The sequence below is a fragment of the Martes martes genome (genome assembly GCF_963455335.1).
Source record: "Martes martes genome assembly, chromosome: 4".
Lineage (NCBI taxonomy): Eukaryota > Metazoa > Chordata > Mammalia > Carnivora > Mustelidae > Martes > Martes martes.
In genome coordinates, this window is record NC_137891.1 from 108,230,677 (window position 1) to 108,253,929 (window position 23,253).

Consider the following 23,253-nt stretch of genomic DNA (forward strand, 5'->3'; position numbering starts at 1 on the left):
CACCTCAATCACCCTTGCTGTTGGCTTTTTCTTTACTCAGTTGTTTTGGCTCATTCATATTACCGAACTTGCTCTTTGAGTAAAGGAACTTGGAACCTTCTCTTTGCATGATTTATCCTCTCTCTTTCCCTGCCTTAAATTCTCTTCCTCCCCCCTTTCTTCTCCTATCTTTCAGTATTACAAAAAGCCCCCACAGGAACCTGCCTGGCTCTTCCCCCAGATCTGGGTTGTTGCTTCAGTTTTCCTCAAAGCAAGCAAAAGGTCTTACATGTCATTTCATAGTCAGGGCCTAGAAAAACTCGTGATCAATTCGACTTCTATTTTCTGTTCATTCTTTCTGTGATTTGTGCCCTTGTATCCGTGCCTCAATTATTCTTACTATTGACTTGTATTATAATGATCTTTTCACATGTCTCTCTTTTTTCTTGGACTAAGATTTCCTTAAGATCAACAATGAAAGCCTTCCCTATCTCTGTATCCCTAGCCCAAGCAGATTGTCCACGATGCAGTAAAGGCACAGTAAATTTAATTGAAAAGGAGTAAGGGAAGGGGCTCTTGGGTGGCTCAGTCTGTTGATCATCCAACTCTTGGTTTCCGTTCGGGTTGTGATCTCAGGGTTGTGGGATCGAGCCCCAGGTCCAGCTCTGTGCTCACCACAGAGTCTGCTCGTCTCTCCTCTTGCCTTCTCTCTCTCTCTCTAAAATAAATAAATACAATCTTTAAAAAAGAAAATGAATAAGGGAATAAGTCAATGAATTCCATCCACATCTCTTTCCTTCTCTTGAGCCTGACGTTATTTTTAAACTTTTACTTAACTTTTTCTGGCATATAGTGTGTTTTTAATAGTATTTTAGGAAATCTTTTCTTGCCTACCCAGAAACATATAGCCTGTCTTCCCTTCGCTGCCATATTTGCCCTGGGGGGTAACATGCTTGCCAGGCACCAGCTCCTGTCCATCTATGAGCACACTCCTGCCTACCTCCCTAGTCCTTCCTCTGCCCCTCAGCTATGTCCTGTTGCCGCGCAAGTTCCAAGCCCCAGCAAACCAAAAGAGTTCAGGAAACATGCCTGTGAAATAATCTCTTGTCTCTCATGCTGCCATTGAGGTTTATCTCCAGAGTATGGTCAGATTTCCATGTCTTCCTGTTTTCAGATTTCATGCCCCTTATTCCACTGAAGTAGCAAGAGCCAAGCATCCCTGCCCTCTGTCTTCCTTCTTCCCCTGTAGGCTCTGCTGTCCCACCAGCCAGGCGTGTCTTCCTCTAGGGCCTTAAGCCCCTATGATACCGATCTTCTCTCCTTAGGTTCAGTAACATATTCCTTCACATAGCTTTCAAGGCCAGACTAGTTTTCTCAACATAATTCTTGAACTTTATCCAGATACATCTAATCACTCTTCTGAGAGCAGGCCTTACTCTGTACCCCTCGGTGCCTTTGCTCTCTTCACTGCATGCCTCAAAATGTGTGTTTTTTGGGTGGCTGAGATTTTGTGATTTATAGCACGTATATATTTGGTTTTCAAACACAGTTCTGGCCCACAGCTCTGAAAACCCTTGGAATTTCTTGTGAGGAGAGTGATAAATGTCTTTGTTATGTTAATAAGATGACCTTTGGAAAGCCCCAGGTAACCCAAGGACCAGGGCTGGTTGCCCAAGGGAGCAAACCCCATGATCAAAGGGTTGAAACTTTCAGTCCCACCCATGACTTCAGTCTAGTCATTACCCTGGGCAATGATTTAATCATCCATGCCTCTGTAATGAAACCTACATTAAAAACCCAAAAGGGGCTCAGTGAGCTTATGGGTTGATGGAGACTTGGGGAGAGAGGTGCACCTGGAGAGGGAATGGAAGCTCCATGCCTTTTCCCATTCTTTGCCCTGAGTAGCTCTTCCATCTGGCTGCTATATCCTTTCATAATAAATCAGTGATCTAGCAAGTGAAATGTTTCTGTCAGTTCTGGGAGCCACTCTAGCAAATGGATCAAACCCAAGAAGCGGGGTGGGGGGGGGGTCATTAGAACCTCCACCCTGCAGCCAGTAGGTCAGAAGCACAGGTTGTAAACGGGGCTTGCAATTTGTGTCCCAAAGTGGTGAGGAGAGGCAGTCTTGAGCCCTTAACCTGTGGAATCTGGTGCTATCTTTGGGTAGATAGTGTCAGAACTGAATTGAGTTCTAGGACACTCGGTGTCTGGGGAATTCTTATTGCTGGTGTGGGAGAATGTCCCTGCTCCCTCCCCACTATGCCCTCACTGGAATTGGTGATCAGACTTGAACCTTTTTAATGGCAAACCCGATCTTCTGTAAATTAGTTCGGTGAATTAATGTGAAGCCACTTATAGGCTTATTTATTCTCCTTGTGTAAGTATCCATATATTTAAATGTAGGAATGTGAGTTTGTTTCATTGTGGAGTGTGGCATTTGAACCAATTGAGGGTGTCCTGTAATGAGAAATACTTTCCAAAATCTGAAAATATTCTGAATTCTGGAATACTTCACAACAATAAAGGATTGCATCACTTCTTTTTACATTTGATGGAACTAAGTCTCAGAGGGGATATGTCACTCACCAATGTCAGATCTCCAGTCTACTGGACAGTCTTCTAGGACTAGAAGTCAGATGCTCTGAGTCCACCTGAGGCATGACCCCCTTACTATGGCCACCAAAATACAGATGCTTCCTGCAAGGTGAAGATAGGAAAGAAAGTAGATTCTTTTAAAAGAGCCATTAATTTTTCAGAAAACCAGTAGTATTCTGAGAAAGAGCTTCTTAGACATTATTTCTGAAATATAAAAACTACTACATCAAAAAATAGCTAAAATACATATGAGGTATAAAAGACACAGAGTTAGATTATTTATGGAATAATATTTGTGGAATTTGTATATTTTTTTTCTAGTTAGATGTTATCAGTGTAATATAGACACAAATCTAGGTTCAAAAGCATTATGTTCATTCATTCATTCATTCATTCATTCAGTGCTTCCTATATTCCCAAGTCTTCTTATGTACCCAGCCCCTGTGCTGATGTGCACGTTAGCAGCTGTGTCATACATGGAGTTTCGGTATCTATGTCAGCCTTCAAAAGTCTGTTTAACTCATTAATGTACTTAGCATATAGTGCTAATAGTCCTGTAGGACTGCCATGGAGCACACTGTTTCCATGAGAAAACAGGTAAAGCATTTTGATTCTTGGTGTATATGTGAACATCATTGCCCCTCCAGGTGGGTTGCTAGATTTCCTCACTGGAAACTTTTCTGCCAGCTGTTGAGTCTTGGGACCAGTTATGCTTTGTCCCTTACTCACCTTAGTTTCCACCACCACCAGTTTCCACTCAGTTCAGATTCATCCATTCAAATGCACATGCATGTGCACACACACACACATCTTATTAACTAATGAGTCTTACCAAATCAACTTCCTAATTATTTATCTAATCTGTCCATAACTGCAGTTCAGGACATGACCACCCAACACCTGGAACCACTTCAGCCAAAGTGACACTTTAAAACTCAAATCTGCTCCTGTCATTTCCTCCTGTCCCCGAAAGGGCTCTCCATTTTCCTTTTACTAAAAATCCAAACTCCCTCACTTGACCCACAAATCCTTTGGTAACCTGGCCCCTGTTAACCTCTTTATCTTAATTTTCTGCCGCTCCCCTCTCTGCAGTCCCTCCCAAGCTCCCCCACACCCCCACCCACACAGCCTTCTGTCTGACACTTGGAGTTATTTTCAGTTCCTCCCGTGTCTCCTTTGTACACGCTCTCACCTCTGTTCAAAGACCTCCTCGAGCCCCACCGCCCCCCACAGACTGAGGCAGAGACCTCTCTATTCATACAGTCTGTGGCAGTCAGAGCATGGACTTCATAGTTAGGCTGCTTGAGTTCAGAACTCTGCTTCATTACTAGTAGCCCTAAGTCCATGGGCAAGTTACCTAACCTTCTATGTCTTTCTTATCTGTCCTGTTAAGTTCCCATGCCATGGGATTATTTAGGTTACATAATTACACATACAGCACTTGGCATAGTCTTGGATGCACGGTAAGCACTCAGTAAATTTTAACTTGCATTTTGATTAAGTAGCTATTGAGAGTGAATCATGCCAGCCACTGAGGTGACAAAGAAGAAAAGGCATTTCTATCTCTCATAAACTAGCAAAAGAGAAAAAGATACATTGTTTCAAAACAAAAATGGTGTCATTTCCCAGTACTTATTATGAGACCAAATGCTGAGTAGCAAAATGAAAAAGAGATCATTCCCCCAACAACTGGGATGGAGATTGAGAATGTGATTTGAGATACAGGGCAGGCACCTGGGAGAGAGGGATCTTTTGACATCTGACAACTTGTTTGCCCCAAACCCAGAATGTCTTGGAATGAAGGGTAGAAGCTGGAGGGTGTGGGAGAAAAGTGACCAAACACCGGGGCTCATGCTTTCCACTTTCCTTCTGCGTCTTGAGGGGTAGTGAGGTGACAGCTGAAAATCAGGTTAGAGTACAATGGGGGGTGAATCTATGCAGCTTTTTTAGTTAAATGAAAATTGAGGGAGTGGGGGAGGGAAATCTCCAACCCTGAAACAGAGGAGAGAAGGGACCGCCTGAGATCCCCAGATGACCAACCAAGAAATCTCCCCACCCCTGTGATTTAGTTCCAGATTAGCATTAGGAATGAGGTCAGCGATATCCTATGAGCATACTGTTCAATACCTCAAAATGTCAAGCTGTGGTTAATATTTCTGATATTTATGATGTTTACTGAAATTAGTGTAAAATTGATAAAGTACTTTGCTGCCAGTTGCAAACATATATATATGTGTATATATATATATATGTGTGTGTGTATATACACACACACACACACACACACACACACATATATATATATATATATATATATATATATATATATATATTCTCAGTTCACTTATGGCCACAGTGACTACTGTGAGACTCTGCGTATGTTATGTGTGTGTGCCCTGGGGCACACGTTTCTCTTCCTCATTGTGATAGGACATTGATTGTTTTAAGCTATGAGTTTTTCCTGTTATTGAATAATTTAAGGTGATTTCTCAAGATGTGAACCCAGTTCTTAATATTTAAAATTTTTCTGATTCTATATATTATATGGAGATATACAGTGCATATCCTACAGAGATCAAGTCTGTGATTAATTACACACTCATTAATTATAGTTTCTTTCCTGAACTGAGGAAAGTCTGAGAGAAAATGTGAACCCCTCTTATCCACAAATTCAAACAGTTTTGAGCATTAGGCAGAGATAGTTGAGATGTGCTTTTGCCATTTTACCACTGATTTCTTGTCCCTGACATTTAACTTGGGTATTTTAATAGCTTTGCGTGTTGTATTTTCTTCGTTTGCCTTTAAGTTAAACTAAAACTGATTCCTAAATTCATCTAGCAGTCAAATGCACATTTATGTAGTATTTAAAGATATCCAGATCCATCTTTTACATATTAATTTTAGTTCCTTACTTGTTAATCAGCAAACTTTAAATCTTAGAAATGACAGAGTTCTTAAAATTATAGGAATCAAGTATCTTTTGCTTGCATGTAACTCTTCAGCGGGCGCATAGTTTTTCTTTTTCTCGTATCACAGAAAAAAAGATAACAGCTTATCTTTTTTTTTATAATAGCCTATCTTTATCTAAATATTATTTTACTTTTTATCTGGTGTATGGAAAACAAATGTTAAATGGTAACTGTGTGTGGTTCTTGATTTTAGACTGAGAAAATGTCAAGTCAAAGTGTTTTTATTTTGCTAGCTGAGAGATGAAGGGCCATGCATACAATACATTTCTCGGGATGTGGTGGGGTCACACTGGAGAGAAATGGGCTCCATGTTAAATCAGCCACGGCTGCACTTCAGGGATAAGGTAAATGTGTCAGTGATGAAGGAGCTGTTATTTACAACCAAACCATCAATTGGCCATTGTGCTGAGGGCAGCTGAGTCACTGAGCATATTCAGATCTTAACTGCACGTACCAGCTGGTCCTGAACACTGAGGGTGTTGTTACTCACATCACATTTGTGACTCCCTACTGTTGCCCATTCAAGGACATCAACTACATGATAAATTCTGTGTTCATGATTATGTAATCTTTTGTTAGGGACCCACTAAGTATATTGTAAGGAAATGGATGACTTCCCTTCATTTTTTAGCTACAATATGCTTAAGGACCTTTATCTCCATGCCCACATGCTAGGCAATTAATTTTATTAGTTCTCCCAGAAAATATATAGTTTTAATCTAAATAATCTCTTTTTAATCCCTTAGGTGGATTCAAATAACAAAATAAACAAAAATCTTCCTGGTGCCAAAATTTGCATTCCTTGTGTAATTTCTTGAGCCAAATGCCACAACCTATTATTGCCATTTTAATTTTATAAATGTTATAAAAATAAGATGCAGATAAGTAATTTGGCTAAAGTCACAGAACTAATGAAAGGTGGGTTGACATTTTAACCCAGAATATTAAACTCATATTTTGAGCTTTTTCTCTTGGTTTACAGTAACTACATGTGGAATCTCCTGAGCACCCAATGGCTGTCAGTAAAATACAAAACAAATGTTTAACTTTGATGAAGTCAAATGTTAAAAAGTAGATGTTATGATCATTAGAACCTGAAAAACGTAGACTGACTCTGAAAATTCAAAACAAGTCCAAAATACCACTTTATCACATTGTGTGTTACTTAAACCATAATGTGAATAGATGTAAAAGATAAATATAGATATAAAGATAGAGATAACAGTTGTCTGATAAAGCCCAGGTACCCTAAAAAATGCTTTTAGGTTCAATGCCCAACTCCAACCAATATAATAATTAAGTAACAAAATAGCAATAAATGATGAAATGCATGCAATTTTTTTCCCAATTAACTGATATATTTTTCATTCCCTTTCTATCATGATGCTCTTATTTAGGTCAGCATTACCAAATAGATTATTTAGATTATCTAATAGAAACATAAAATGAGCCACATATATGATTTTTAATTTTTCAGTAGTCACATTAAAGAAGCTTAAAAAATGGTGAGATTAATTTTAAAATATATTTCATATGACTGAATATATCTAGAATATTACCAATTCAACACGTGTCAACATAAAATTATTAATTTTGCATTCCTTTCTTGGCAAAGTTTTTGAAATCCAGTGTGTTTATTTGACACTTGCATTACATCTCAGATGGGAACTAAATTTTCATCTGAAATATTTTATCTGTATTTAGGTTTCATAAAATTCACAGTGTAAAAACTGGACACACATACCTAATTTGTTCCAAACAGATTTAAAATGTTTCTAATAATCAAGTCAAATACTAGTTTTGAAATTTGAATTAGCTAAAGTTAACTAAAATTAAAAAATTGAATCCCTTGTTTCCACTAACTACATTTCAAACGGTCAGTTGCTGTCCTAGCTAGTGGCTACCATTGGACAACATAACGCTAGGATTTCTCATCTGTTACTCATTTGCCTTAGAGAAGGGTGGTCCATAAAAGAAGGGCTGACATCTCCCCATCTCCCTTTCCCCCAGTTCCTGGCAACCACCACTCTCTATTCTCTGCTTCTGTGAATTTGACTATTTTAGATTCCACATGGAGAGATCATGCAGGATTTTCTTTCTGTGCCTGGATATTTCACTTACCATAGTGTCCTTCAGGTTCATCCATGTTGTCAAAAATAGTAGCATTTCCTTTTTTTTTTTTTTTAAGGCAGAATAGTATTCCATTGTATATATAGTATATTTACCTCACAGAGGTTTAATGTTCAGCAATGTGACTGTAGTTAGCAATACTGTATTGCATACTTAAAATTTGTTAAGAGAGCAGGTATATCCTAAGTGGTCTCACACACATACACACAAAATAGTAACTCTGTGAAGAAATGGATATATTAATTAGTTTGATTGTGGTGATTACTTAACAATGTATATGCATATCAAAACGAGTTGTATACATTAAGTATATACATTTTTATTTGCAAATTATACCTCAGTCAAGGGTGGGTAGGAAAGAGATGAGTCAGTATCTGTCAAGAAGGAAGACATTCTTTCGTTTTAATAATCAAATCTCTTTTTGTCAAAAGAGAACGGGAATTTCTAAATCCCAAAACTCCCTTTATGTACCAAAAGCAAAAGTTAAAGATTTGACTATCATGAGCCAATAATACAGAGAACACAGGATATAATGTAAGAGGTGGAACCGTCAACCTAAGGGAGGAGAAGGTGCATTTCTGGGCCTAGGAAGTGGGAAGAGTGGAGGAGAGAAAAGACGGGAATGGCAGATGTGATCATCTGACTGAGCACCCTGAGTTAGGATCTCTGAGAAGGAAATTAGTCACCAGATAATAGAAACTGCAGAGAAGTTAAAGAGAAAGCAGAAGATAAATGGGCTTTACCTCATTTCTGTCTTGCAATTGGAAGAATTCAACCTCAGGGCACCCCAAGAGCAGGTAGGGCAGACAGCAGAGATGAGTGTAATGGGAACCAGGGGACCCTACAACAGAGCTGGAGAGGACAAGCAGCGCACCTGGGGCTGGCAGGAAGATGTGCGGGAGTTTCAGAGGAATTTTATAGCATGTGAGCCTAGATGGAACAAGTCAGCATGGGTTCACAAGGACATTCAACAGCGATTGTCAGCAGAGCACCCAGGAGAGACCATGTGGGAGAAGCACAGGGCTGTGGAAGCCAGCAGAAATGAAGAGGCCACACCGTAAGACAGCCCTGTGGCTGCTCTGAGGTTGCCTCCCCACTTGGGCAGACTGCCAACCGGACTCCAGTGCCATTTTGCCAGAAAGGGAAGAGTGAGAAATTGAGAAAACAACTGACGGTTTATTAAACATTCCTCCCTCCCCTATTCTGTTCCTGTTCAGTCTTGGATGGATGCTCATGATGGAGTTTAGATCAGTTATGGAAAATAAAGTAGCCGTGTGCTTTATACAATCTAGATTGCAGTATATAAAATTTATGACTTCAATATACTACTGTTTATTGCACTCTCCACTCACAGCCCTGAAAGGTCTGAATTATGTGAACACAAATCTGTCTGGTACAAAGTCTATGGTCTTTCCTCTGTTGTATTACCTCCCATCACCATTCTGTTACACACCTTATCAGACACCTTTACATTGCTGTTTGACAAATCTATGAATGTAAATAAGTATGGATATAAGAGTAAGACTTTCAGGATGCTGTGCAGCTAGCTTAATAAATGAACCTAAAAGATGGTGCTCAGTGTGTCCATACCAACTTGCAAATAAATCTCTACTAGAGTGCCATGAAGTTCTATCTCTGATGCTGTATAGAGCTAACAAGAAGCTCAGAGAAAGAACAAAGATAGATGTCATCATAAAAGGCCAAAATAGTGTTGACAAGGTGAAATATTAATTTGAAAACAATTAAGAAGTTTGATTTTTTGAGTAATCCTGGGAGTCCAAAGTAGGGGAACTTCCTAGGCCATCACTCCATGAGAGAAGTCACAAACACTCTGACCAGTACTGCTATGTAGTTATTGAAAAACAAAAACCAAAAAACCTATCGTGGAGGCCGAGAAAATTAAGGCCATCCCACCTCAAGTTTAGCTGATGTGGGAAACAGAGGCAGAAGAAAATTATTAAAATTCCTTACCTACTGACAAGCCCTTGAAACAGACAGAGTGGCTCTCCCCTGGGGACTCAACTGCCCTCACCTTGAGGTTTTGCTAAGGACAATCCTAGCCTGACCAACCACTTACCCCAACAGGTCCAACCAGGATCCTGTAAGTCTACTTTAACAATTCCTTTATCTCTAAACCTCCGAGATAGTGTCAAGAATCATTCCCAAGCATATGGCCCACTGATATACATCTAAAGGGACTCACAAGAAGATTTTTATTATTGGTAATAAATAACCTTTCTCCCAACAATAGCTAGCCCCTCAAGGTCCTGGAAACCTTGCTTTCAAAAGTCCTTGAAGACATACATCATCCATAATCCCCTTTGTCCTCACCCACCGCGGAGTCCACCCCTACTCTGCCTTTAAAAACTCTGACTGTAACTTGGTTCGGGGCCCAAGTCCCTACTCCGCTGTGTCGGGTATACTTGGGCCCAAGCTTAAGCTTGTCAAATAAACCCTAGTGTGATTGCATCGGTGCTTGGCTCCTTGGTGGTCTCTCAGACGTGAAAACTCAGGCATAACACTATTCCTTTTTTAGGCTGTATTAATCAAAATAGTCAAAACTTGGAAATCAGCTTAAAGATGATCCATTCCTAACCAAATTACAATATACAGATCCATGAGTAAGACCGTAAGGTGCAATCCAGAAAAGTAAGTTATACCCTGACCTGGTCAGGAGATATGCGCCCCTGACCATATCTGTTTTGGACTCTACATTTTGGGAGGAGGACTACAGTATGTCAAAAGCACCAGAATATCATGTTGCTGAGGGATCTGGCCACTGAGTTCTTTCCATACTGATGGGTGGAATTGAGGTCATTCTGTCTGTAGGAAAGAAGAGGCAAAGGATAAGAGTAGAGGGCAACAAACAGACTGCAAATACACAATTAGTGGCTGTCTTTAGACAGAGAACTTAGAAGAAAGAAAACAAAAGCTGCAAAATGGCATAAGGAAAAGGTGAAAGGAGCCTAGAAACAAGAGAAGGAACCAAGTTCTCCACATGATCGGCCATGATGCCACCACACACCTAATGATCCCCACTCACCAGGCACCATCTTCATGATCATGCAGCACCGTAGGTCCTGGACTTCCGTGTTCTTCAGCCTGGCGCTGACTTAACCCTTGCAGTTACCGGGCATTTACTGTGGGCCGAGCTCTGTCCTGAGAACTTCCCCTACATTGTGTCTTTAGTTCTTCCAGTACTGTGCGGTGATGCTTTCGTGATCATTTACATTTTATACATAAGGAGACCGAGGCTTAAACATTGGATAACTTGGCTACATGAGCGGCAGAGCTAAGAACTAACCCAGGTCTTACTGATTGCAAAGTGGATGCGCTAATCACTAGGCCACAGTTACCTCCTCCATCGGACCAGTTTTACAAATCCCAGAATGTTTCATTATTCACATGCTGAGCCCATATTGATTGAAGGTAGTGGTTTTCTTTTAACACCATGACAGATTACCACAAACCTGGTGGCCTAAAATGACCCAAGTTTACTATCTTGCAGTTCTGCTGTTCTGAAATCCACCATGGGTCTCACTAGGATAAAATCAAGGGTCAGCCCAGTTGCATTCCTTCTGGAGGCTCTAGGGGAGAATTCATTCTTGGATTTTCGCAGCTTCTAGGGTCTGTAAGAATTCTTTGGCTTGTGGCGCCCTTCTTCTGTTTCATAGGATTGGTGCATGGGCCTCGTTAGGGAGCTGTTTTCTTCCCATCATAGGTGCCTGCCCTGTACCAGGTATTGCTCCAGGCACTGTGAGATAGACACGGAGGAGAAAGACAATAGCAGGTAAACAAATACATATGCCAGACAATTTGTGTGGCAAAAGCATAAAACAATATAATCATCTCAGTAGCCGCAGGAAAAGCATTTGACAGAATTCAGTAGTCATTCCCCCACCACTTCCCTTTGCTGGGAACTCAGACTCCTTTTCCTGGATCTCACTTTAGATGTCTCCTCTTGGAGAAACAGTTTCAGGTGTATAGTAAGTGCTTAACAAACACAAATGTTTGTTTTTATTTTTATTTACTTATATAATTAGTATTTTAAAATCATACAGTGCTTTCTCAACTTACCCAGCAGATGGATGTTTATTATCACAGGTGAATCAATTCACGCTTCTGAATAACATGGGCATGGTGATTACACTTTAGTAAAAGCAAACAAGTAAGCAAAACCCCTTTATGTGTATGTTAGTTGCTGTATATATTTGTATAAACAAGGAGAAAAGTGTAGAAGAATATATACCAGAGAGTTAGTGGACAGCGGCCGATCAGCTTTGGTTTCTGCATCTTTGTGCTGATAAATGCTCACAGAATGGGTGAACAGGGACCGCTAACAAAGGTTAAATAATGAGAGGGTTCTGGAAGGTAGTGAGCATTCACTGACCCTTGAGGACTGAGTGAATATGATCTTGCTCAAATCATACACTCTTCTGTTTGTTTTATTTTAGCTACATTTTGACATCTGGTTAACCTAGATGGTTTCATAAGTGAATTAAAAACCAAGAGAGCATAAATAATCAATTTCTGTACTGTATCCAACTTGCTTAATAGATTCTTATGCTGTAATTTCCTCTCCTGCAAATTAGGAATAATAGACTTTCTGTAAGAATAACACAATTAGACTGGTTAAAAGGCACTTATATTCATAAAGTACCCAAGAGTTGTTGAGTATAAGTGAAAACTCTCTAATTTTTCTTTTGTGACATCCATGCGAACTGATTATGCTCTAGAAAAATATATTACAAAACATGCTATGATCCACCTTAAAGTCGAATGTATTTGAACAGATGTCACTCTTTTTCCATAACCCTTCAAATTCAATCATCTTCCTTTCTGGGTCTGGACATTAAGTGGGGATCTGGTGGAGGAAGAACCAAATCCCAGGCTATTCCTCATACAGAAGCTTCTTCATGAGTCTGCACTGTAGCCAGACTACCTCTTTGGAGTCCTTAGAGCCAATGTTTGGGTCATTAGAGCAACTGAAGCAAACATTCAAAAGAAACCTCAGAGTCATCACCCAAGTTTATAGATTACTCTAAGTCCACACAACTGGGACAAGTATCTGAGATGTCCTTTGTGAATGAGGGGGGAAGACAAATGCTTTCCCAAACCAGATAGATTCTGTGAGAGATTGTCCACACAGATACAGACCATCCTTCCGTTACTTCTTATTTCTCCCTAATAGCAGAGGATAAATGTGGCTTCCCCCTATGATATTACGGCAGCCTTGTTTCTCCTCTGATTTCAACTCTCTTGTATTCGCTGATACTCAGCTTATGTCCATTGGCCGTTTCCTCCACGCAAGGAATCAGTGAAGAAAGAGGAGAGATTAAGAGGCGCTTTACTTCTCATTTGCGTCTTTCCATTTTCAACAGTACCACTCCCAACAGCCAAATTGTGTTTTCTTCATAATGAGCTTTACCTTGATTCCGTTCTTTTCTTCTACAAAATGAAGGTAATGATGAGATCTGACTTATATGGCTATTTTGAGACTTTAATAAGGTAATTAACATAAGATATTTAGAACATTGCCTTGAACAGCGATCACTCACTAAATCATAGCTGTAATGAATATTAGTAATGTTAATACTCTTCAACTATCATTCCACATTTATTTTCTCTTAATAAGGACAGGGTATGTTTAGAGTTCTGACAGATGTGAAGAAATGCAAAAGCCAGAATTAATCAACGTTATAGTTGGGTTAAAGAAAACCTCACGAGCAGCCCAAATTTCACTCCCTATTCATAGGCACTAGTCAGATAAGGAATTACTCTGTCACATGCATCCGTGGCAACCTGAAATGGTGTGATATCCCTGCCTTGTTATTCGTGTGGGCAGAGCTCTTTAACACCTTCTCTCAGAATGGCAGAAACATCATTTTCTCTCTCTCATCTCTTCTTGTTTCCCCCTCATGTCTACTTATCCTTCGTCACTGAAATTATTCAGCTCTGCCACGCCCAGGCTTAGAGTACCCAGCCCCAGCTCCGAAGGTCACAGGCCAAAGGTCAAACAATTCAGCTTTTTTTCCCCCTCTAAATTGTTGGGACAGGAGAGAGATGGCAAAGGGCTAGAACTTGGATAGATAGAAGCCTTGTATCACATGGGCTATTTAAATATTCATGCATCCTCTTCTGGCAGCTAACAGGGCTGCAAACTTGGCCCAGGAGGAAAAAAGGTGTGTGTGGTGGGGTGGGGGGGGGGGCGATAATTACTAAATTTCATAACATTCTGAAATGGCTGCTGTGAAGGAAAAACTTAAGTGCTGATTTTTGGTTTAATCTCTCAGGCAATTTTTTTTTTAATTAAACAGTGCAATAGGCAAGTGATTAAATACATTTTTAAGTATTTTTTCGGAGCGTGTCATCAGCGTTAGATACCCACTGACATTAATACCGTAAAAACGTATTGGACTGTCAAAGCCACCTCCTTTATAATTACTTTACTAATGACTTGATATATTAACTGACACATTCCCCTTGCAGTCAACAGCTTTGCTTATGTCGTAACACAAGTTTAAATTATCAACAACTGAGCAATAGAATAAATCAGAGGGGAAGAAAGACCAAATTATTTTTGAGCGTGGTGGCTCCCAGTGTGGGGACATTTCATTTAGGCAATCAATTGGCACTATATCCTCTTCAGAGCATATGTGAAGACACCAAAAATGTAGGTTATCTGTTCATTGTTTTAAGGAGACATTTTCCCTGATTGTTGTTAAGTTTTTTTGTTGTCCTAATTCTGGCTGATAAAATTTAATTAAAACAAAGTAATTTCACAATTTCTGAAACAACATAAAAGCAAACCTTGTCACTGCACTCAACCTCAAATTCTTTCTTCAAAGTACTGTCTGTTCAGTGAAAATCAACTTTATTTTATTTTTTACAGCTATAGTCACAAGTTCTGACCTATCAATTCTCCATCCTCCCAATATGGCATACAAAAATGCAAGCATTCAAAATACACCTTCATCAGTTTGCCCCTTCTAACAGTAGTGATCTAAGATGTCAATTCAGATGAAGCAATAGGTACATTAATAGTTAAATACTAATAGTTCAATAGGTACATTAAAAGTTAAAAAATCACTTGGAATGTTAGTGCTCAGTGTTTCTAGGTCATTCATATTACTAAGAATTGGCCATTAGTAAATATCAGGTAAGTAAAATTAAATAATCACCTTTTTAAAATTCTACTTCTAAGAAAGTTCCTTCAAAAAATTCGTAACTACAGTTAATTATTTGAACCCTGTAGGCATAGATATGTCTATAAATATATGTGTGTACAATATACAAGTATATCAGATATATATTAAGAAAATACCTTCATGAAAAGTTGTATTTTTCATTTAATGTTTCAGATGTACATTACCAACACAATCAAAGCCAAAGGAACAAGACTTGCTAAGCCCGTTTTATGTTTGGGCTTAATGTGTTTGGCCTTTCTTACTGGACTCAACAGAGTAGCAGAATATCGAAATCATTGGTCAGATGTGATAGCAGGCTTTCTGGTTGGAATATCTATAGCAGTATTTCTGGTAAGTACATATTTATTTGCATTTTGCTGCATTTTTAATTAACTTCTATAATCACTGATGAGAATACAAGTGTGAATCGCCAGGTTTCCCTAAATGTGGTGTGTCAAATGATACTATGTACATTTTAGGTCATTCATTTCTTTCTCCTTCTTCATTTATTCTGCCTAAAGTCAAATTTGGGGATGAAAAATATGTAAATTCTACACTTAAAAGTGAACAAAGTATTTTCATATTAAATGGAAACAGGCAAAAACACTCAGTTTTCCTTGGATAGTTTTTAAGACTGGGTTAGTTGGATGTTTTAAAAATTTCCTGGGGTCACTTTTCATCCCAGAGTATCTAGAGCATCCCACATTATCCCAGTGCCTCAGCGTAATACTCTCCATGAACCGCTGTGTTACCGTGCTTTGAGAGATGAACTCGTTCCCTTCAGTAACTAAAACTCCATGGATGGTTTCCAAAACAATACCACCTCAAGTCAGATTTTACCAGGAGATGAAGAGCATTCGTAGTGATTTCTAATGTAGTTAGCATGCTATCTCTATCCTTTTATAAAATATCCTTGGAATATTACTACAGGTTTTGGTTGTTGGAAAATATATTTTAGCCTGGCTTTAGAAATAATCAATCCATTATAAGTATGAGTACATAACATTTAACCCAGATGGAAAATGTGTAAACTATACATCAAAACATATTTTTGCTTTGACACATTATAATAGGAAAAAACACTTTATTTCCATTTTGATTACATTTAAATTGCTTCTCATGCTTAACCTCCCTTCTTTTGCTCCTTTCCCTAGTTCCTAACCAGTAAGCAAAAACTTGCATGAACCTTTCCAGCTAACAATTTGTGTGCCGGGCATTTTAAACAGGCTCTGTTTTGTAGAACCTCCAGTGGTAGGGTGATGACGATGACCTCATCCCTGCCCCAGGCTCTGTGCTGCTTTTCTTCCTGATGTCACTCCCTCTGGTTTGCTAGGTGCCTGGGAGACTTAGGCTCACCCCCACCTCTCTCCCACAGATATCTTATGGCCCCAGGAAAACCGGGGCCCAGACTCGGGCAGAGCATTTTCCTTTCTTTCACTCACCAAAGATGAAGCGGATCGAAACATTTAAAACAAAACAAAACAAGACAAACACCTTACATCAACCCTAAGAAAAGAACTCCCAAAAATTAAAATTTCAAAACACTAATAAAAAAAAAATTTTTTTTCAAAGCACTAGTGTCAGTTGTAACTAGGTTTCAGCTGCATGGGTCCATAACCTCTTCACTGGCATCTGCCTCATCAGTCTTCCTACTCATCTTCCTGTGGCTGTTGCCAACTTGTCTTCACTTCCCGTGAACATCATGACCCCCTGCAAGACCAGATCTAGAACGCTAGTCTCTTCCCAGTCACTTCCTCATCTGAGTACCAGGTGGTGAAGGAGTGGGACCGTGGATTCCCCTTGGGCTGGAGCCCCTCTGATTGCATATATTCAGAACATTCCACAGTGGCCCCTCGGACATTCTCATACACCTGGAAAATGACCTTATGAAAGGTCCCATGAAGATAATGCCTTAACTGTAATAACTCAACAAACATTCGTGCATTCATGCACGACCATTTCTGAGTGTGAGTGCCTACAGGTTCCAGGCACTGTGCCAAGGACTGGGGGTGCAAAGAGGCTCAGAGAAACATGATCTGTCTCCTGTGGGAGTTACAGTCTGGTTCAGGGGTCAGACAATAATAGGTTATTCCCTCCACGAGTCCGTTCCTCTCTTCCTTCGTAACAGAAACATTTACTGAGCCCCCTGTTAGAATCCAGGCATGGTGCTTGGTGCTGGGGATTAAATAACATGAAAAAGACACAGTCCATCTACTTAAATAGGTCGCAAGATAGAAAGAGTTTTATAGAAGGTTAAATGTAATGATATCAGTTCATAGACTCAGGAGATCCCATTGGGATTAGGGACAGTCAGAAAGGGGATACGTAAACTTGTAAGGTTTGTAAAGCAGGAAGGTCTAAGGTGGGGCATAAGGAATGAGGGGCAAAGAGCACAGTGTGCAGAAGCAATATAAAATGCTTCATTAAATAGGCGTTTATGGAGCCCTTAGTGTATTGTAGCCTTGGGCATAGCATGCACACGTGGGGGAGTGGCCTTGTGGAATGGCACTAGTCATCCAGCGTGAGTGACAAGAGTGGGAAGTAGAAGAATGCAGGGGTAATTATCCTGAATGGCCTTGTAGCTTACAATGATCTGAGCTTTTCTCTTTGCAATGCAGGGGATTTGAGAGCCATTGTCAGAGTTCAAGTGAGTTAAAGCTGGTTGAATCTCAGCTTCTTTATTTACTCAGTGCATGCCATTATGCAGTTTACCTCATTTGGGCCATTACCAGTGTACCTTTCGGAGCCTCAGATTCTTTCTCATTAAATGAGGCTAATAACAGCCTCCTTAAAGCTTATAAGGACTTAAAAGTTTAAATGAAATGGTGTATGTTCAACGAATGGACACGTGGATGACTGAAAGTTTGTTTCCTTTCAGCCCCTTTTACTCTATGATACAATCTGTGTTTTGAAAATAGGTTTGCTGGAAAGTGAAACTCCAGGTGAGGATAGAGGGGGCAAGTTGTGCACAACCAGGGAAATAAGATGGCCCAAATCAGGCCTCCATGGGCACAAACAGAAGGGTGGATATCCGGGAGGTTTGTGGAGATGGAAGGTTTGGAGTTTGATGGCACACTGGGGATGACAGGTGAAGGAGAGGGAGCAATCCATGATGGTTCCTGGGCTTCTCATTTGGGCAAGGAGGACATTTTTTCTGAGCAGCAACTCCGGCTCTGGCTGGCAATATCCTGGGGTGTCTCCAATTATCTTGCACTGTGTGCAGAACTCTGAAATGGTTCCAGAATAAAATGGGCACTAACCTACTCCAAGACTCCATGTCTTGGTTAAAGGCATCCACATCCCCCAGTCACCCAGATCCAATGTCTAGCATCTGCCTTTGACTCATTCTTCTTGTTCATCTCCCACACTGGGTGATTCATCTGGTCCCAGTTTATTTCCACTACAAAATGTCTCCTCCACGTTTCATTTCTTGGTCATTCTGACCAAAATGTATACTGTGGGACTGTACTCAATTTTTGCGATCAGTGCTTTTTCTCTTTCTTCTGTCTCTGGGTTCCTAACTGCCTTCTCACTTCAGACTCTCCTCCAAATACCTCCCATTCTGCCTCTCTTTTCTTTGGAACATAATCCGCTGCTAATAACAAGACAAGACAAAACAAAACAAACTTCATTCCTGCTGCATTAAACCCAGATACATCTACTGGGCTTCTGGGATCGTCAGTAATCTGGCTACACTCTTCCCAGCCAAGTGCATTTTCTCTCCTTGCAGAGGAATCCTATACCATACATCAACCCAATTTCCTTTCCCTCACAGACAGGTTCTGTCCGGACTTTATGCTTGCCCCAGCAGAATGCCTATTCCTCTGTATATTTTAGAGAGCAAAACAGGGGTCTGGGAGCCACATGAACCTAGGTTTGGATCCTGCTTTTGCCACATGCTGGGTATATGACCTTGAAGAGGTCACTTGGCTTCTCATTTTTTCTAACCTAGGGAGGCCTCCCTTACCTATATTTAATATGGCTTTCCTTCCCCAAGGAATCCCTTCCTCATTCCCTATTCACTTTTCTCCATAGAATGTTTCAACTTTTAATATACCACATACAATATTTTTGTTTTTGTTTTTGTTTTTGTTTTTTTTTGCTATCAAACCCACCAGAATATAAGCTGTGCATGAAGAAGGCATTTATATGTTTTTTTCATGGAATATTCCCAGTACAAAGTACAGGGTCTGGTAGATAGGTGATTCTCAAGAAATACTTGATGGATGAATGAATGAATGAATGAATGGGGAACTGTTTTTACTACTTCCCAGAGCTCTTTCCAGTTTTAAGTGAAGTCCCATAGGTAGTAAATACAGTTGAGTGTGTGGTGCAGAGAAGGCACTGGATATCATGGTCCTTACCTTTGATGACTATTCAGATCCTTTTTTCACTTCAGATTTTTCTCAGACAAGTCCCAACTTGCCCAAGAAGTGTCCCTGATTACCTAGTTCTCCCATTTTTCCTGAGTTTCCACTGCCCTCAAAGTTTGGCCTGTTATATTTTAATGAGGAATTAAATCCTGTCCTGTTTATCACACTCATCCCATGTACATTTTCTTTAAAGTTAGAGAACAGAATCTTCATGCTTAAGAAAATACAAACCAAATACTAGTTGAACCATAGTTGTAGATTGGTTAATATTATTCAACAAACATATGCTTAACAAATGTATGCTTCAAAGTATTTCCAGAAAAGATGCCCAGGGTCTAGTCGAGTAGTTCAAGGTTACTGAGCCTAGCAAGAATTTGTCATGTTATCATATGTAATACAATAACAGTAAGAGTTATTGGAGTAGTGTTTACTACATTAACTCAGTCCTCACAACAGCATGATGAGTTGTAGTTATTATTGTTCTCATTCTGTGGGTAAAAGAAGCAGGTCTAGTTATACTGAGTTGCTTGCTCAAGCTCACAGTGAATAAATCAGGGAGCCTGGCATTAAGGCTCAGCCCTGTTTGACCCCCAGAGCCTATGCACTTAATCCCAAACAATACACATGTTTTACTTGCTACAATGGAAGAAGGAAGATGACCACAAATAGATCAGATTAATTTATCATCACCACTGGCAAAAGAGCACAAAAATTATGCATGTAATGGTGACTTACTAGTGTCATTTTTGTGGAACAGGGTAGAATTATACACATGAAAGTCATTCATGTAAAAATAGAATGTTTCAGAGGCATGTCACTTTAAATTATATAGGAGCATCAGAAAATTTGAGAATTCTTGGCCTGGACACATGCTCATTCATTAGTCTATCCATTCACTGTGGCACTGGGAATATAATGGTGAGCAAAAAAAAAAAAAAAAAAGAGAGAGAGAGAAAGGGAGAGACAGCATCTCTGCTTTCATAGTGCTTAAAAGGAAGCTCTCTAAGGAAGAGATTCACATCAACCAAAGTATTATGCTAACAGATGTGTAATTTCATTAGAAATAGATGTTTTGATGAACAGCATCAGGGATTGATGTGATCAAACAAACAAAAACAGCCTGGGGTCAGAGAAAGCCAGTGAAGAAGTGATACTGAGATGAGATATCACAGGTGAGGAGGATATACATGGTGCCCAAAGAGAGTGGAGTTCACTATTCCAAACAAAAGGCAGAGAAAGGGAAGCACAGAGAAGGAAGGCTGCAAAGGTGGGCAGGGTTTATACTATTAGAGAAAAGGGGAGCCCAGCCACAATAGTTTGAGGAAGGGTGACATGATCCAATTTGCAATCTGGAAAGATCATTCTTACATCACTATAGAATGGATTGGAGGGAGACTTTAGAGAATGCAGACAAATGGTGGTGATTGCTTAGTCTTTGGAGTTGTTAGTAGAGATAGAAGAAAGCAGTTAAGAGAAATCAAAATTTTTAGGAAGGAAAATTGAGCAAATTGAGTGACTGGTTGTATATAGGAAGTATAAAGAATAAATCCAAGTTTTCAGACTTATGCAATTAGGGGAGAGGACATGTGGGGGCTGTTTTCTTGAAAGGATCAAAAAAAAAAAAAAAAAAACAACCCAAGCTTTATAGTGGGGTCAGGAGATAGGCAGATCTCGGGTTTCACTTTGAAAATTTGTTAAATTTTTCCTACCTTTGACAACCAAAAGAGTGGCCTAACTTGGTAAAATATTGCAACCCCTTCCCTTAAATATTGAGAAAACTCACACCTGGAGGACAGTCCAAGAACATATAAGACTTGGGATCAAAAACCAAACCTTTTGCTTTTACCTATGAACATTTTTCTTTTTTCTTTTTTTAAGGTTTTATTTATTTATTTGAGAGAAAGAGAGATTGAGAGAGAGAGAGAGCCAGGGGATGGACAAGAAGACTGCGTGCTAAGCATGGAGCCCAAAGCAGGGCTTGATCCCATGACCCTGAGATCATGACCTGAGCTGAACTCAGGAGTCAGACACTTAACTGGCTGAGCCAGCCAGGCACACCCCCCACCCCCTGCCATGAGCATTTTTTTAATAGGAAATCAGTTCCATACTTGTGAATGTTAGCAGGCAAGGCTTGTTAAATATTTGAATATTGTTCTAAGGAAGATTTGGCAATTTCTTCCCTTGTAATTTAAATAATAACAGTAATGAAGAATAATCATTATGCTAATAGATACTATTTAATGAATATCTACTATCTGTTAGGTGTTTAAATAGTTTGCCTATGAATTCTCAACTGCTTCAGTGGTGTTGTCCTAACCCTCAATTAAGGCAAAAAGATAACTGATACAATCTTTCACCGAGTTTACCAAACCTAAATAATATAAAAGCAATTATACTAATTTCAGAATCCCATATTAACTCTAGATGAACTCTTCTCCATCTCATGACTTCCATACGTCTATGTACATACATAGTTATTTCATTTCAACAAATATTACTTCACAAGAATTTGTCACAATTTTTTCATCTGCTTAACCTTTCCTTAATTTATAGTATTAATGAAAAAGGAAATATGTGTGTATACTTCATGAAGTGATCATGGAAACTGTTTACTTGTTATGTTGTTATTGGCTAAAATTATTGGTTATATCCTTTGTACTCTAGGCAGTGGTCAGTTGGCAAACTATAGCCCTTAAGTGAAATTTGGCTTGCTATCTTTTTTTTTTTTTTTTAAGTTGCGTTGGAACACTGACATGCCCATTCATTTACAAATTGTCTATGGCTATTTTCACACCAAAATACCAGAACTGAACAGCTGCTGCAGAGATGGTATGCCAGCAAAGCCAAAAATATGTACTATGTGCCCCTTATGGCCAAAATTTACTGACCCTTTCTATAGAACAATCACTATTAGTCTTCTGTAGGGTCATCATTTGATGCTAGGTTTATCAAGTACCCATCTCTAAGCCTGTACCATTCCTTACTTTAAAGAACTTGATGGCAATGATAAGGTTGATGGTTCAAATTATCAGGCTTTGATCTGTGCTTCTGATCTGTAATTACTCACGGAAATGAAGGATAATAAGTATTCCGCAACTAGGGCAATATTTTCTCTAAGATAAAGTCTCATAGTATGTGTTATTATTTTGCAGATGTATAAATTTTATGTAAAAACTGGAGAATAACCAAGATCTAATTGGCCTTTGAAAATATTCAGTAATGAGCCTTACTAAAGAAAAGACTTTCCAATGAAGCATTTGTGAAAATCTACAATGTAAATGTGTAATTATATATTAAGCATTTATTCTTTTAAAAAAATGAATGTTAGGTTCTAACTGCAAGTAAGTTCTGTATTTTGGCTTGATAATAGACTGTAAATCCAGAAAAAGAAGGCTCAGGAATATCTTCTCCACTGCTTAATATAAGCAAATAATAGCAAGTAATTTTCCTGTTTTGTTTAATTCACTATTTCTTAAAGTAATTATTCACCTGCTTCAGAAGCTTCTGGAATGTATTTCAAAAAAGTGGCAAAAAAAAAAAAAAAGTGGCAGCTTGTAGGCCCCATCCTTCATCCACAAAATCAGAATCTTTAGGGGAGGGCTTAGGAACATGCATTTTCAACAGTGCTGGGCCTTTATTTTTCTGTAACCTGCAGTATGAGAACCTCTGGCCTAGTTCAAATGCTGTCACCTGTGGGATATAATCAATTGAAACATGGGTCAATTTCCTTTTGTAAAAGGTCTTCTATTTCGCTGGTAGCCCCAGTAAGCTATTGTTGAAATGCCAAGATACATGGGGTACAATAATAAATAATAAACTACGTTAATTAAAGGGATGCTACTAAATTGGAAAGTGCCAATTGTAGAGGGTTTATTATGAATGTAATGATCTTGAAGCAATGGGAAATAATTAGCATTTAAATTAAGTTGTAGGTTAGCCACATTAGGGAAAGGTTAGCTTGCTACGAATTGTTATAAGGCTATGATGTTATTTAAGGATTGGTTTGAGCATTGACTACAA

General features: G+C 39.2%; 1 protein-coding gene across 2 annotated transcripts in view; it reads left to right on the top strand.

Moving 5' to 3' along the window:
* The window catches only part of PLPPR5 (phospholipid phosphatase related 5), a gene marked incomplete at its 5' end in the record, with an annotated part of 118,180 nt that overhangs the window by 62,794 nt on the left and 32,133 nt on the right, over window positions 1-23,253 (top strand). For both annotated transcript variants that reach the window (XM_080802803.1, XM_080802802.1), the window contains one exon: window positions 15,035-15,211. In XM_080802803.1, the coding sequence (XP_080658929.1) occupies window positions 15,035-15,211 (177 nt within the window). The remainder of the gene's footprint in view (window positions 1-15,034; window positions 15,212-23,253) is intronic.